At 35.9% G+C, this 14,702-nt stretch overlaps 1 protein-coding gene across 1 annotated transcript in view; it reads left to right on the plus strand.

The window, feature by feature from the left end:
• The window catches only part of APAF1 (apoptotic peptidase activating factor 1), a 31,137-nt gene extending 18,473 nt beyond the window's left edge, over positions 1 to 12,664 (plus strand). Inside the window, exons 15-26 of the mRNA XM_009081975.1 lie at positions 519 to 644; positions 1,265 to 1,426; positions 1,682 to 1,810; positions 2,572 to 2,697; positions 3,530 to 3,649; positions 5,335 to 5,460; positions 5,818 to 5,943; positions 7,412 to 7,531; positions 7,841 to 7,966; positions 8,682 to 8,807; positions 9,554 to 9,697; positions 12,521 to 12,664. Coding sequence (XP_009080223.1) covers positions 519 to 644; positions 1,265 to 1,426; positions 1,682 to 1,810; positions 2,572 to 2,697; positions 3,530 to 3,649; positions 5,335 to 5,460; positions 5,818 to 5,943; positions 7,412 to 7,531; positions 7,841 to 7,966; positions 8,682 to 8,807; positions 9,554 to 9,697; positions 12,521 to 12,664 — 1,575 coding nt within the window. The remainder of the gene's footprint in view (positions 1 to 518; positions 645 to 1,264; positions 1,427 to 1,681; positions 1,811 to 2,571; positions 2,698 to 3,529; positions 3,650 to 5,334; positions 5,461 to 5,817; positions 5,944 to 7,411; positions 7,532 to 7,840; positions 7,967 to 8,681; positions 8,808 to 9,553; positions 9,698 to 12,520) is intronic.
• Positions 12,665 to 14,702: the final 2,038 nt, after the last annotated feature.

A 14,702-nucleotide genomic window follows, 5' to 3' on the forward strand; every position in this document is an offset into this window, starting at 1 on the left:
ACATGAAGTGTAGGATATAAGCTTGGAAATCAGTGGGGAGGAGGAGCCCTAAACAAAAAAATAAACGTGTGAAATCTTATTTTAACTTTGTTAGCATGGATGTGGCAAGGATGGTATTCAGACTGTTCAAGACTAACTTGGAAGATTTCCTTTTTGTTAGTATGTGTAAGCTACATAATTCTGAACTTTGGAGGTGAAAGAGGCAAGATAAACCTTCCTCAGTTTGAGGAAACTTTCAGTAACTTTGTGGTGTTCAAGGGCCTTCTCTGCACTGTGCACAAAGTTTAATTAGTTATATGTAATTCTGATGTTAACAGCTTTCTTGCATGTTAGCTGATAGAGGTGAATTTTGGGGTAGCCTGAGACATAGCATCCAGGCTGTGAGCATGTGGCTAAAACTAAGGAAAAAAGCATAATTTGAAGTTTTGCTTGCCAGTGCATGATTTTGAGAAGAGCGTGAACAGTCTGTCTTTGAGTAATTCATGAATATGGTATTTATATGTTTATTTCTGTTGCAGCTTTGGGATTTGAATGAAAAGTACTGTAGGAATACGATGATAGGTCATGAAAATTCCGTCAGTCACTGTAGATTTTCACCAAATGATGAATATGTTGCTAGCTGCTCAACAGATGGAACAGTAAAGGTATGCAGTGTATTTAAGTCAGCTGTTTGTTTTGATGATGTATGGGGTGTTTAAATAAAATGCAAGATATGCATAACAAAATTTTGTGTCTGCATGATCAGCTTTAGTGGATTAAATCCTGAAACAGTTGATTATTGGTCCCATTTTATTGCAAGAGTTTGAAATGGCTTGTCCAGTACCATGCAAAAAGTGTTGGCTGCCCGTAGTTTCCCCCCCCCCCGCCCCCCCATGCACATGGTTAAGAAAACTTGAGGTGGGAGTGAAAGTAGAAACAAGTTTTTAGGTTAATTAAAAGTTCTGTCATCTCTGAAAATAAATCATCAGGAGAGGTAAAAATTGAAAGCAAATTCTGTGTGCTGTTTTCATGCATGCAGTCGAAGAAATAGGTTGGATTTTTCCTTTTTTTTTCCCCTTTTTTGTTTTTCTTTTTTATCTAAACTGTTTGTACTTGTGAATATTCTAATGCTATTCATTGTCTGGGGAAAGTAGCAAAGGCTCTTTTTATGTTCTACTCCCTCCCCCTCTTTTTTCCTAGGAGTAATTGGGAGTTAGCTCTACCCTGTTGTATTCTGTACCTGCATCAGTGACAAGAGATTTTGTGTATTTCTTTTTCATTGTAGCTTTGGGCAGCATGCTCAGGAAATGAACTGAAAAGTATTGAGATAAAAGATTTCTTCAAAAATGCAGATGAGCAACCAGATGATGTGGAGGTTTTAGTAAAATGTTGCTCTTGGTCCAGAAATGGTGACATGCTATTGGTGGTAGCCAAAAATAAGCTTTTGGTAAGTACCTACTTCAGTGATTTTTTTGGTTGTAGTATATTACAATACAGGTGGAAATTATGGTTAAAGATAAAATTCCAGGCCTTAAAGGTGTTTCCGATATAACTATGTTTCTGCATGGTTTCAAGTGTGTGTAAAATGAAAATATTGGGCAACAAACTGGTGACTGAGAGAAATACCTTCCAAATTTAATCAATTTGTCAATAGTGAAGTCATTCAAACTGGGTGCTAACTATTGTAATTATGTGTTCACAGCTTTTTGATATTGAAACATGTGGTTTGTTAACACAAGTCGTTGTAAGTCATCATGGTACAATCCAATACTGTGACTTTTGTCCTGGTGGTGAGTTAGTAGCAGTTGCTTTGTCTCACTGTTCTGTTGAGGTAAGTGATTGCAGTACACTGGGAAAGACTACTTGTAATTTAAACTGTTAAATTTATCCTAATAGTTTCCTGTATACAGAGATAAAACAAATACAACTATTTTAGCATATGCTTCATTCTGTTTAATTTTCATTTGCTTCTGAAATATAAAATATCCATTGAGAAATAGTGTTTTAAAGTTACCCATTCATTTTGGACAACAGAAGTCACATTTATATAACAAGACTAGACTACTAAATTTATTTAAAGTTACTGTTGTCACTCTCAGGAGTATTGCTTAACTCAAACCAGACCAAGCTCTCTCTTCCTGCTGGTACAGACTGTGGCAACTTAATAAAAAGGAATGAAATGTCTAGAATAACTTTGGGACTAGCATGGCTAGGGTAAGCTTGTACAAATACCAGGTTTGGGGTTGGTTTGGGTTTTTTTGTTGATGTTTGGGGTTGATTTTTTTTTGTTTTGCAGTCCATGTGGTCAAGTTGAACTTGCTTGGGGTTTTTTTATGCTGTCTGTGATTTTTTTCTATTCTTTTTTCCCCCCCATTGTCTTTTAAAATTACAGCAGTCAGAGGCTGCTGATTCAAGTTCTCTGTTGAAATGTGATAAGCAGGCACATTTCTTGTTATGCCTCATTTCAGAATAAGAAGTAAGAGAACAGTAGAGGACATAGTAATAGTAAAAGTATAGTGCTTGTTTTGCATTGTTTTCCCTGCAAATGCAATCTAAATCCATTTGAATTCTTCTTTCTTATTTTTATTGTAGTTATGGAATATTAAATCTTTATCAAAAGTGGCATATTGCAGGGGACACATGAGCTGGGTTCACTGTGTGACATTTTCACCAGATGGATCTTTATTTCTGACATCATCTGATGACCAAACAATACGTGTAAGATGACTTCTTTCTCTTTTGAAAAATGTGAATATGCATATTAATTTAAGGAGCTGTATATTGTACATACACATGCAAATATACTTATATATTAAGTATATATGTTTATAGCCAATATAAACTTAAATATTTGTTTTAAAACTATAAAATTATTCACACATATAGTACTATGAGGACACTTTTTTGCTTTATTGATGTCTTATCTAAATTTCCTGTATGTCTAGATGACTTTTTTAAGTCTGGTGGCTCTTCAAGAGTAATTGTAACCTTCTGTTTTGTTTTAGGTTTTATCTGAACTGGGAATTGTGAAGGTTTTTGAGGATCCTAGCAGACTTGATACTAGTTTCATTGTTAGCTATATTTACCTGTTAGTATTCAGGATAGATTTCTGTAATTGTAATGCCTCATTAAGACCTGTGAAAGTAGAGCTAGAATTTACCAAGCTAACCTTGCCTTTTCTCCCAACTTAATACTTATATTGAAATTTTGAAAGCAATTTAAGTATAGAAACCTGGACTTGTTATTTTTTGCTACTGGGTTTCAATGCTTTTCTTTGGATTAGAAAACTGTGGACTTTATAGCTTTGACTCTAAACACAGGGGAGTCTAGTAGTGACCTTGAAAAAAATAGTTCATCTGTTGAAATCGCTATACTAATTGCACAACCTTCCCTAGTGTCAAAAATAGCAGAAGCAAAATAATTTTCACTGTTTAAGAAAAATGAGTGTTACTTGCAAGTTTATAAGCATTTGGTTTACAGGTACTCCTACTCAGCAAGTTTTAAAACTTATTCTTTAATAAAGCTAATGAAATGCTCTGTTCTTCAACAGATTTGGGAAACAAAGAAGGTGTGCAAGTCTTCTGATGCTGTCCTGAAAAGTGAACTAGATGTTGTATTTCACAATGGTGAAGTGATGATTTTAGCAATTTACAATCAGAAGCATTTACAAGTAAGCTGTATTTCTCAATATGTCAGTACATTGGAATGTTACCTGCAAATCTCAGTAGGAAACCAAGGAAGCACTGAAGAGCTGCTTGTTCGTGGCTTGTAACAGTGAAATCTGTAGCAGATGACTCAATGTATGATAACATTTTTAATCTAGAAACTGCCTAGTTTAGTATGTGAAAAATGGAGTTTGAGGGGAAGTTTCCACACTGATGTTGAAACTGAAGCTGGATGCAGAGAAACAGAACTCTTCTCCCTTTGTGAGTGTGGAGGCTGTGGGCCCTCCAAGCGGCTTAGATGTGCACAGCAATGTGTAATGTGTGCAGCACGTATGGACCACATGTTACACAGCACATACACATAATGCATCAGAACTCCTGTCAAATAGCTGAAGGAATTATCTCAGATTGAGGCAGTGAAAGGTGTGAACCCAGGACTGCCTATAGCCTTAGATTTGTGCTCAAGAAAATAGTAGTAGTGGGTGCACTCTTATTACTGTGGACCCAACCAAATGCTAAGTACACCAAGAGCCAAAATATATTTTCCATTCCATTTCCATTCCGTGCACGTCATCTTTTTTATCGTGATTCTATAAGACATCAAATAACGTCACTTAATAGGATTTTCATCTACTGCAGTGAAGAGCTGGAAGAAGCCACAGCAAATGGAGTTATACCTATTTATGTGCAGTAATAGTTCAGGATATTTGCTGCTTTTTAACCTGCCTGAATTGTAACATCTGTAGCTGCTACTATGTGATGGTGTAGTCTGCCTCTCATTTGAATTAGTAGATCTGATCTATGTATTTATGATTAGTGTATGTCTGTTGTAACTTTACTTGAGCCATTTCATAGAGGAAAATGGTGCTTAGATACTCTGCCCTAAATATAATATTCTGACAACCTGTAGACATACAGTCATGACAGAAGACTCCATTGTAGAAAGAGAATAGATTTTTCACCCTTGCACAAGAAGAGAAATTGACTGAAAAGACAAATTGCAGTTAGGCATGTGTACGGTGATTTAACAGTGTGTTTCTGCTATCACATCTCTCAAAGTTTTTCTTGCAGCCATGTTGTTTAACCTTTTGTAACTTTGTAGTCTCTCAGAACTTCAGTCCTACTCACCCTTTGGATTGCAATATGTTAATTTTTAAACACTTCACGTTGGTAGCTTTCTTAACGTAAAATTTGTTTGTAAATTGTTGTATTCTAAAGATTTTTTTTTTTCCGCTGGAGAATTGGTTTGAGGGTGATACTGAGTTGAGATTTGGTGTACTGTATGTGCTGTTAAGTTTAAAATCACGCTTAGAGGATGCTCTTAAAACATTTTATGCTCCATTTGGCATGAGCTATATAATCTGACTGGCACTGTAAATTTGAGCCTGAAGCTTGCTTTGGTATTTGGGAGTAGCATTTTGAGTTCCTGTTTCCTGTAGCCAGACAAACCTTAGAAAGCCTTCTAATACTGAGATGAGTTTCTTCTGCAAACTTATCCTGTTTGAGAGGATTCAATGGAGATAGTTACACTGACCTTCAAGGCAAGTGACTTATGAAAGTAACTGATACTTATAATTCCAAGTTTGGAACTGGTATGCTGTTCCCTTTGGGATTCTTAGCTCTGTATTGTAATTTACTTCAGTTTAAATTTTAAAATTTGGAATAACTTAATTAACTTCCTATCTTACAGCTTATCAATGGAAATACAGACAATGTTATTATGCAGACGGCAGCCCAAGAATCCCCCATTTCCTGCTGTTGCTTAAGTGGAGATCTTAAATTTGCAGCTTTTGGACAGGAGAATGGAACACTAAAGGTATTAAATCCTAAATTTGATTTTTAAAATAGTAGGAAAACACTCATCTTGATGCTTTTTATTTCTAAATAAATGTCTTTTGGATGACTTTGTACAATAACATTCTTCAACATAGTAATTCAAAGTCTTTACATTTGTGAGTGATGCCTAAATTACAGTAATTTAGTGGTGGTGCTAATAATCTAGCTCTGAATTTCATTTTACCAAGACTAAGCTAATAGCAATTTTTGGTTGTTCCAATCCAATGACTGAGAATCATGTATTTACAATCTCATGTTATTTAAAAAAGAATTTGCATGTTCTTGTTCTCCTCCAGTATGTCAAATAAATACAATTATTGAATTCCTCATTGTGAAGGTACTGCAGTTGTCGGATGGGAAAGTTCTGAAGTCCTGGGAGGCCTACAGGATATCTGTGCAGCACTGCCAGTTTACATCTGATTGTCAGACTCTCATTTCAAGTGCTCACGATTCAGTTATACAGGTTTGGAAAATACTTGAAAAGTTTATGTTGTAACTTACTTAAAGAGTTTTTATACTGTAGCTAATGTAAATTCAATAAATGGCTACTGTATTCTCTATTGCTCTCTTGGGGCAAGGACTGTAGAAACCGTAGCCTTTATTTATACCATGTGTGATAGTGAATATTACACATTTTCTATTTTTACTGCTGTGGATGCTGGAAGAGCACCAGCTGCTTTGAGAAGAGTGAAAGGAACATTCATTGTCAAACAAGATAACTCATCAGTTCTGAAGTGAGGGTTTGGGATGCATCCCAGAACTAGTTCTGTGTGGTGGGTCTGTCAGTAGGTTTGCTTACGCTCTCTCAGGGAATGAGGTAAAAAAGCTGTCTCTGAACAGGCTAGTGTGCCCACCTAGTCCAGTGCTGAATACAGATACTAGCCACTGGCTGCACTAACGTAGTCTCAAATGAATAACCTCTGCCTCTCAACAAGATAGATTGGCTCTGCAGATACATTCTGGTGTGTCTTGTGTTAGCATTTTAGCTCACCTCAGGGATACACTTTGGAAGTGAATGTCCTTGTCCTTTATGCTTACTGTGCTTTAGTTTGCACTGCAGAGCACTTGCAGCATGCTGACAGGATTCCTAAACTAGAGCATGTGGTCCAGCTGCTAATGAGCATCCAGTCCACACAACCAAACTTTGAGTTTGAAGTAAAACCTCCAAGACACTTATGGCTGCTGGTCCTCAGCTTTGGGATCCTCCTCTCAGGTCTAACGTGGGAAGCTTCTCTGCTGGGAGCTCAGCTCCCTCTAGTGGGCAGTGTCCCAGTTAAACCTCCGGGATTGAACGCTGCTGCTTTCTGCTCCTCTTTGCTGCAGGAAACCTGTTAAATTGAAAACTCTTAAATCATTGTCGTTTAAAATAAATTGATGCTTAATAGCTTCTGTGAAACAAAATGGCACATTCATTTTTTTTTTTAGTGAATAGTTGAATTAAAAATAGATGTTTCATTTTGTTGTAAAAATGCAAAGCAAAATGGCATTTCATTAAAATACCCTTTCAAATATAAAAGCAAGTTAATTTAAGTAGGCAAAATGTGTGGTCTGCTAAATGAAATAAGTCTTTTTGTTGCAATAATCAAAGTTTAAAACCCCAGAATTCAGAGGTGCCTGAAAGTTACTGGGTAGCTTTCTCTTTTTAAATTAGCAGTGAATTTTAAGCATCAAATTCACTTTGAAAATCAGATTATATGTGTATTATAGGGAACTCTGGCATAGTTTGGCTATTAAATACTATGGCATCCTCAATCTTCAGCATCTCTACTATGGATCCCTTCAATATCTAAGATTTTAATTAATTGCCACCACCATAAGTAATCTTTATTACTCTTGTGACTTAAAAATCAATCAGTTAGTTACTTCATTCTTCTTAATTTATGTTTGCTGCTACCATTTTTCTAAAAAAAGTATTTCATGTTTCTGATTAGGTATGGAATTGGCAGTTGAGTGAATGTGTGTTTCTAAGAGGGCACAGGGAAGCAATCAAGGATTTTAGACTTCTGGAAAATTCAAAACTTCTCTCTTGGTCATTTGATGGAACTGTTAAAGTAAGTGAAATGATAAATTGCATCAAAAACACTTTGTCTCTTGTAACATTTGGTATTTCTTGCTCTTTGTGTGGATATGCATTTATTGAATTGATCATAAAGTGTAAGCTGACTTTTTAGACAAAATTTTGCATTTTCTATTTTTAGTAAGATTTACACTGTTGTTGTATTTTAGCTATAACAAAATGTTGGCCATATTAGAACTGTCTAGCTGAGTTTTGTCTCTTATATATTGTTGTATAAATTGCAAGTGTTGTAACTTTTTTACCATGTTACAAAACTAAGCTGTTTTTCCTGTATATTTGATAGGTTTGGAATATCACTACCGGAAACCCAGAAAAAGATTTTGCTTGCCATGGAGGTACTGTTCTTTCCTGTGCTGTTTCACCTGATGGTACTAAATTTTCATCTACTTCTGCTGACAAAACTGCAAAGGTTGGTTACCTTCTGTACAAAGATAAAAGTGATGCCTTGTTTGTCCTGAAATGTAGTCGATTTTTTATTCTGAGGTAACTAGTGATTATCTGAGTTATCCTGTAGTTCTAGTGTTAAATGTCTTGTATCCATCAACATGTTTCCAAAGCTGTTAGTCATTCACAATTGATCTTGGATGTAACTTGAGGCTGTCCTGATGACTTCTGTACAAATAAAATGCACGTTTAATGCACAGTTTTGTGCAGAACACTTTTAGTTCTCTGTATCGATTTGTTAATAGCCTGTTATGCTCAATTTTTAAAGTTTAGAAAAATCTGTGAAACTTTCAGTGAAAGTGCTGTCCATAGGTTATGGTATTCCTGCTCAGAAATGAGGTGAACTGAGGCTGCTCCATTAGATTTTTAAGATATAACTTTAAATTGATTGATTTCTATGAACAGCTTTAAACTTCCTTGTAAATTAATCAGTTTCAGTAACAAGTATGCTTCAAGGAAAGGTGTGTACTCTTGGTCACTTCAGTAATTTGTAACAACTTCATTCTTGTATGATTCAGATAATAAAAAGAAAACCAGACTACAGTATGTAAAGCATTTACATAAATGCACAAACACATCTACATATATATAAAAAGTCTTATGTACATCTGAATGCTAATGCCTTCCAGAAAGGTCTTGAACTTGTCTTTTTCACTTGCTCTCTACTGTTTTCCATTTAGATATGGAGCTTTGAAAGTTCATCTGTTCTTCATGAGCTGAAAGGCCACGAAGCCTGTGTGCGGTGCTGTGCGTTCTCTCCTAATAACAAATTATTGGCCACTGGAGATGACAAAGGAGAAATAAGGGTACTGCTTTCATCTTGATGTTTATTTTATCATTCAGTTGATAGTCAGTTCACAGACAGAAGAGTTCTTGTAGTTTGTGTCCTGCATGTCTAATTTCGTTAGCATTCCAGTGAACATTAGGGCCTTGAAAAGAAGCAAAGTTTGCCATGTGAGGCAGTACTTTGTAGCCATATTGATAGATTTATGTTCCATGAATGCTAAGGAATTGATTCACAAGATTTGCTAATAATTCTACTGTGAATTGCATGTGTGATTACATCCTCCATGTGTGATATAGGTCTAAGAGAGATATTCTGGTTTTTTAGTTATTTTGTCACTTCAAGTGTCTAAGAGATCTGGTTTTTTAGTTATTTTGTCACTTCAAGTAGAATGCAGGTTTAGGTCTAAGAGAGATATTCTGGTTTTTTAGTTATTTTGTCACTTCAAGTAGAATGCAGGTTTACAAGGGGTTTTTCTCTAATATTGAAAAATATTTCAGGTTTCCTTATTTGAGATTTTTTTTCTCCAATAAGTTTACTTATATATATAATCTTTCCTCTCTTTTTAGTTATTTTGTCACTTCAAGTAGAATGCAGGTTTAGGTCTAAGAGAGATATTCTGGTTTTTTAGTTATTTTGTCACTTCAAGTAGAATGCAGGTTTACAAGGGGTTTTTCTCTAATATTGAAAAATATTTCAGGTTTCCTTATTTGAGATTTTTTTTCTCCAATAAGTTTACTTATATATATAATCTTTCCTCTCTTTTAGATTTGGGACATTTTAACGGGTGCATTACTTCACTTCTGCTCCCCAGTAACTGTAGACGAAGAACCTACACATGGGGGTTGGGTAACAGACCTCTCATTTTCTCCTGACAGCAAAATGCTTGTGTCCTCTGGAGGCTATCTTAAGGTGAGCCATGAAGTAATAAAGCATCCTAACATACCTAATTAAATGGCAATACTCTGATAATTCTAAAGGAAAACAAAGACTAATTCAAAGAAACAAACCGGAAACATGTTTCTTAACATGGAGCTGCTTTGTTTTTGTGACTGTCCAGCACTTTTCACTTCTCTTCTTTCTCAAATCTGCAAGTCCTCTGAAAAGATCTCTTAAGAATTCAGGCTTAGGGTTTGCTTTCAAACTCCATGTATTCCATTTTTATTAGGTTTGGATTTTTAGTAGCAATACTAAAGATCCCAGTCATTTTTGCCTGCCTTAATATCCACTCAGTTTTGGCAGTAATTGTGTTGTTTATAATGTCCAGAAAAATTCTCTACATGAGGCTTTTATTTTTGTGAGGTACTGTGGTTTAAGTTTTGTCATAAGTAGAAATTCAGAAAGAATCGAATGAAGTGATTGAAAGACATTCTATAAGTAATCTTTTGAAGAGGGCATGTTGAAACTGAGGAAATCAGTATTTTCATCAGTCTTTCACTGGTTCAAGCATCTACTGGACATGTTTTTTGGGAAGGGGAAGAGGTGATCCTTCTTTTAGTCTGTGAATGGATTCTTTATAATTGTAAATATCTCACGAGGTTTTGTGTTGGGGTTTTTTTCCCCTCATGTGGTGGCTAATACTCTGTGTATGTGAAATGGCAGGTGGTGAAGTTCCCACCTCAGAGTGATGGAGGTTAGTTGATTGTTGGTTGGTGTCTAGCTGTTGATCATGCTATTAGACTAATTCTTTGAAGTCTGTCAAGTAACCAAAGGCAGTGGAATTTACTAATTTAGCTTTGAAAGCATTGTCTGATGTTCATTTCATACAAAAGTACAAGTCATGCTTTCCATTTCTAGCTTCCTTCCCATTTTATTTTATGTTTTCACAGTATGGTGTTGTGATGTTTCTTGGAGTCATAGAATGGTTTAAGATGTTAGGGCCTTCTGGAGCTCATCTAGTCCAGCCCATTGCTAGAAGCAGTTTTCAGAGTTAGGTAAGATTGTTTAGGACCTTGCCCATCAAGTATTGTCCCCCAGTCCGACAGGGTCACACTGAAAGGAGAGTCTGTCTCTGTCATCTCTTCTCAGCAGTTGAAGACAGCAGTTAGCTGCCTAAACAAATCCAGTGCTCTGTCTCCTATGACATCTGTTCTAGATGTCTAGACATCTCAGTGACCATGTGCTGGACTTGCTCCAGTTTGTCAGTGGTTCTTTCATTTGTACTCAGGTGGGACTCAACACACAGTGACCAAACTGGTGGTTACTGCATTTTGAACCTAGCAGTCCGCTCAGTTTGTTACCCACCTTGTATTCCACCCATCCAGTCCTTATGTCTCCAGTTTGACTATAGAGACAATATGGGAGACCATGCCAAAGGCCTGGTTAAAGTCAAAGTTATTCACATTCTTGCCATGCTGTTTGGAGGGTCACCATTATTGTCAGCAGAAGCCAGTTGAGTGGTTCAGCATGATTTACCGTTGGTACATCTGTGCTAGTTGCTCACAATCACATCCTTGTTCTTCATATGACTTGAAATGGCTTCTAGAAAACTTGTTCTGTAATAATCCCAGACACTGGAGTGAAGGTTACTGACCTGTAGTTCCCAACCCCACCTTTGCTCTTTGTAAAAGTGAGGATAGCATTTGCCTTTTCCCAGTCACGGAAAGTCTAAAACAATTCAGAAGTCCAGACCTCTGAAAACTGGGCTGAGTTGGACTCCAGAGTTGTCTTATTCATAGCTGAAGTGTATGAGCTATGTACTGTTGAACTTGGTGTGTGAGTGGCACCCACTGGCACAGCACCTGATCCATTATCCATTTATTAAGAGCTAATTAAGACCCATTTTTGGTTTGGGTGGGGTGTTTTGGTTTTTTGTTTTGTTGGGGTTTTGAGGGTTTTTTGATTGTTTTTTTTAATTGTGTGTCTCCATCAAATAACAGATACTTCAGGAACAGTGTTTTTAATCAGAACATTATAGCTGTGTAGTTGCAAATCTGCATTATGCACACAACTATGTTACATATTTCATGAGATGAGTAAGCTAAAAAGTAGTAATACCATCTGCTTTTCTAGATGATCAAAGCTGAAGGTAATCTGTTGTGATATTTTCCTGCTGCACTCAGATGCTGCAAGAATAGAGGATAGACTTGTTACTGGCACAATTGAATAACAACTTTGTGCTAGATTCTGTGTGGGTCGGTTTTGCATTGGTCTATAGTTTTTCTGAGAAATTTCAGACTACATTCATGGAGTACACTGATGGTTGAAGGTTTCTCAGTTTCTTTGCTATTAGTGCTTACTGCGTATTCTAAAAATTAATAATTAGAACTTCTAATCTCACTGAAAACAAAGTCTGTCCTGCTAACAAAACTGCAGTTGGTTTCAAATGCATATGTGATGCTCATGTGAGTTGAGCTAAGTTTGGTAATGCAGCTGTAGTTTCAGTTGTCTGGCAATGTTTCGTGTATTTATTTGGTTATATAAAAATGCATGTTTTTTTACAATTTGGACATATTACGGTTTACATCTATGGATTGCATTTTGTGATGGGGTAAGGGGCAGTATGTGAACTTATTATTTTGTATGCTTTCTTGAAATTGAACAGCTTTAGTCTTTTTGAAATTTCTTTTCAGCTCAAAGTCTTATAACTCTAGTAATTTGTCCTAAACTTTTTCTACTTTCTATCTCTTTGGTGAAAGCTGTCAGCTGGGCTTGCCATGCTAAGCCTGTTGAGAGATTTATTTTTTTTTCTAAGCTCCCTTCACCTAACTGACTGTGTGTTATTATTTTTTATAGTGGTGGAATGTAACTACTGGAGAATCCTTACAAACCTTCTACACGAACGGAACAAACCTTAAGTCAATACATGTGTCCCCTAATTTCAAAGTGTATGTGACTGTTGATAATCTTGGTATTCTTTATGTATTACAGAAATTCTGATTCATGTGCTGAACAGTGCAAAGAGAACTCATTTTTTAAGCTGGAAATACAGCTCTGCTAAATGTTTGACTGACACTCCTAAAGCTGTGAATTATATTTCATTGTTGTATTCATGATGTTTTCATGCATATTTGTGTATATTTATGCATGTTTTTTCAGATGAAATTACATTTAATCATGTTTTTAATAAGCATTATTATAATCCTTAAATCTTGATCTGCATCTTAAGTAAGTTGCTTCCAATTTTTAAAGGAAATTATATTAAGATTTATTCAAATTAGTTGAATAATATGAATAGTAGTGAAGAAATAATAGGGCTATAATACTTTGAAATTATGTTTTGTGTTAAGGCTGATGGCTAAATGCTCTCTAGCCATGAGCATAATTTGGTAAGATGCAAACATTTTTTTCTTACTGTGATGCAAGGACTTCTACATAGTGCAGAATGGAAAGAAGAGGGGAATTCTTCACTTGCAAAATGAAACTAGCATCTTGGTGCTTGATATTCAAACCAAATTAAGTAGCTGTTCCATTTACAGCAGCAGTGCCTCCCACTCGTGGGACAAACCTTCTCGCTTCAAACCTGTGGAGATGAAGTGCATTGTAACACATAGGAGCTGTTCCTATTAAAGGGAACATCCTGAGACTTGTTTTCTCAAAACAAAAATCTAAAAGGATATTGCAACTGAAGTAGAAGGGATTATGCCACATTTCCAGTCAAAGGATGAGTACAGCTAACCAGCTAAACTGAGAGTGGAAATGGCTAAAAAGTTATATATTGAGAAATATAAGAAAGTGTGAGTTTTATAGTTTGATTTTTTTTTTTTTTTCCTTTGAACTTAACATTCAGTTTGTACTATGGAGATCTACTGTTGTCAGCTTTGTTTACATGGGATTCTATACCCAGTGACCTCTTGCCTGGTAATATGTGATTTTTAAAAGAAATTTTTTTATTTAATTTTTACAGTCTCTTTATAGATTCAGTATAGGGTAAAAATTCTGATGTTTTGTACTAATTATAATTGACATGTCTTTTGTGCATACTTTGGTAAAACTTTTTCTTGGGTACCTAGTAAGCCTTTTTGTATTGCCTCTCAACTGCTGTGAGCAACTGCAGAGGCATTAATACCATGATTTTCATATTTTTGTAGCTGGCAGTAGAACACACTGTCTAACTACTTGATTGTAAAACATGCAGTAGCAAGTATCTCAACTGATACTGAATAATGAAATGACCACTTTTAGTATTTTTTGTGTGCATCTCAGAAGATTTAGTATACATTGTTAGTATTGCCTGTTTTTTGACAATCATCAATTTTTCCTCTTTTTTTAACTTGAAATTCTGCTGTTTCTAAGGTGCTATTGAATACGGGTCAGTATAATCAAAGTACTGCTGGCAGAAGTATAAAGAGAAGAAATTCAATAGAAAAGATCATGATATTTTGTATTCTAAGTATGCATAATACTCAATAAAGATAAACCAGGTAATATTGGCCAAAGTTGTAAATGAATTTGAATTCTTGAGTGGTTTTTTATACATGGTAGGAGGAAGAGGGTTTGGTGCCTGTTTTATTGTCATTTATTGTGGTTTTATTTTCAATCTAAACATAAGGCTGCTGTACAAACTGCATCAAAAATACTTTGACAGGTGAGTAACAGTATTAAATATGAGCATGGAAGAAAAATGGAACAGAGGGAAACTGAAGCCTTGGAACATGTCCTGCAATGTTCAGCACAGAGTTGCTTCTACTGCCTAGTTTGTACACAGGCCCATCAGTACCCCCTGAATAGCTGATGATTCAAGGAGCAGGAAACTCCTCTTAGCCAGTATCCCTCGATCCCAGCAACTGTGCTGTCCTGACTGCACAGGACCCTGTTGGTCTGAGCTTAGAGATTCAACCAGGTTGAAAGATACAGGATAAATGGTTCCCAGGAACCAGGGCACAAAGTTGTCTGTCTTCTGTGAGAATGCTAATGAAATGCTGATGATAGCAAAAACTGATCATGGTTTACTGAAGAAAGTGAGTGGTGCATGAGC

The sequence above is a fragment of the Acanthisitta chloris genome, unplaced genomic scaffold (assembly GCF_000695815.1).
Source record: "Acanthisitta chloris isolate BGI_N310 unplaced genomic scaffold, ASM69581v1 scaffold10379, whole genome shotgun sequence".
In the NCBI taxonomy this organism is placed as follows: domain Eukaryota; kingdom Metazoa; phylum Chordata; class Aves; order Passeriformes; family Acanthisittidae; genus Acanthisitta; species Acanthisitta chloris.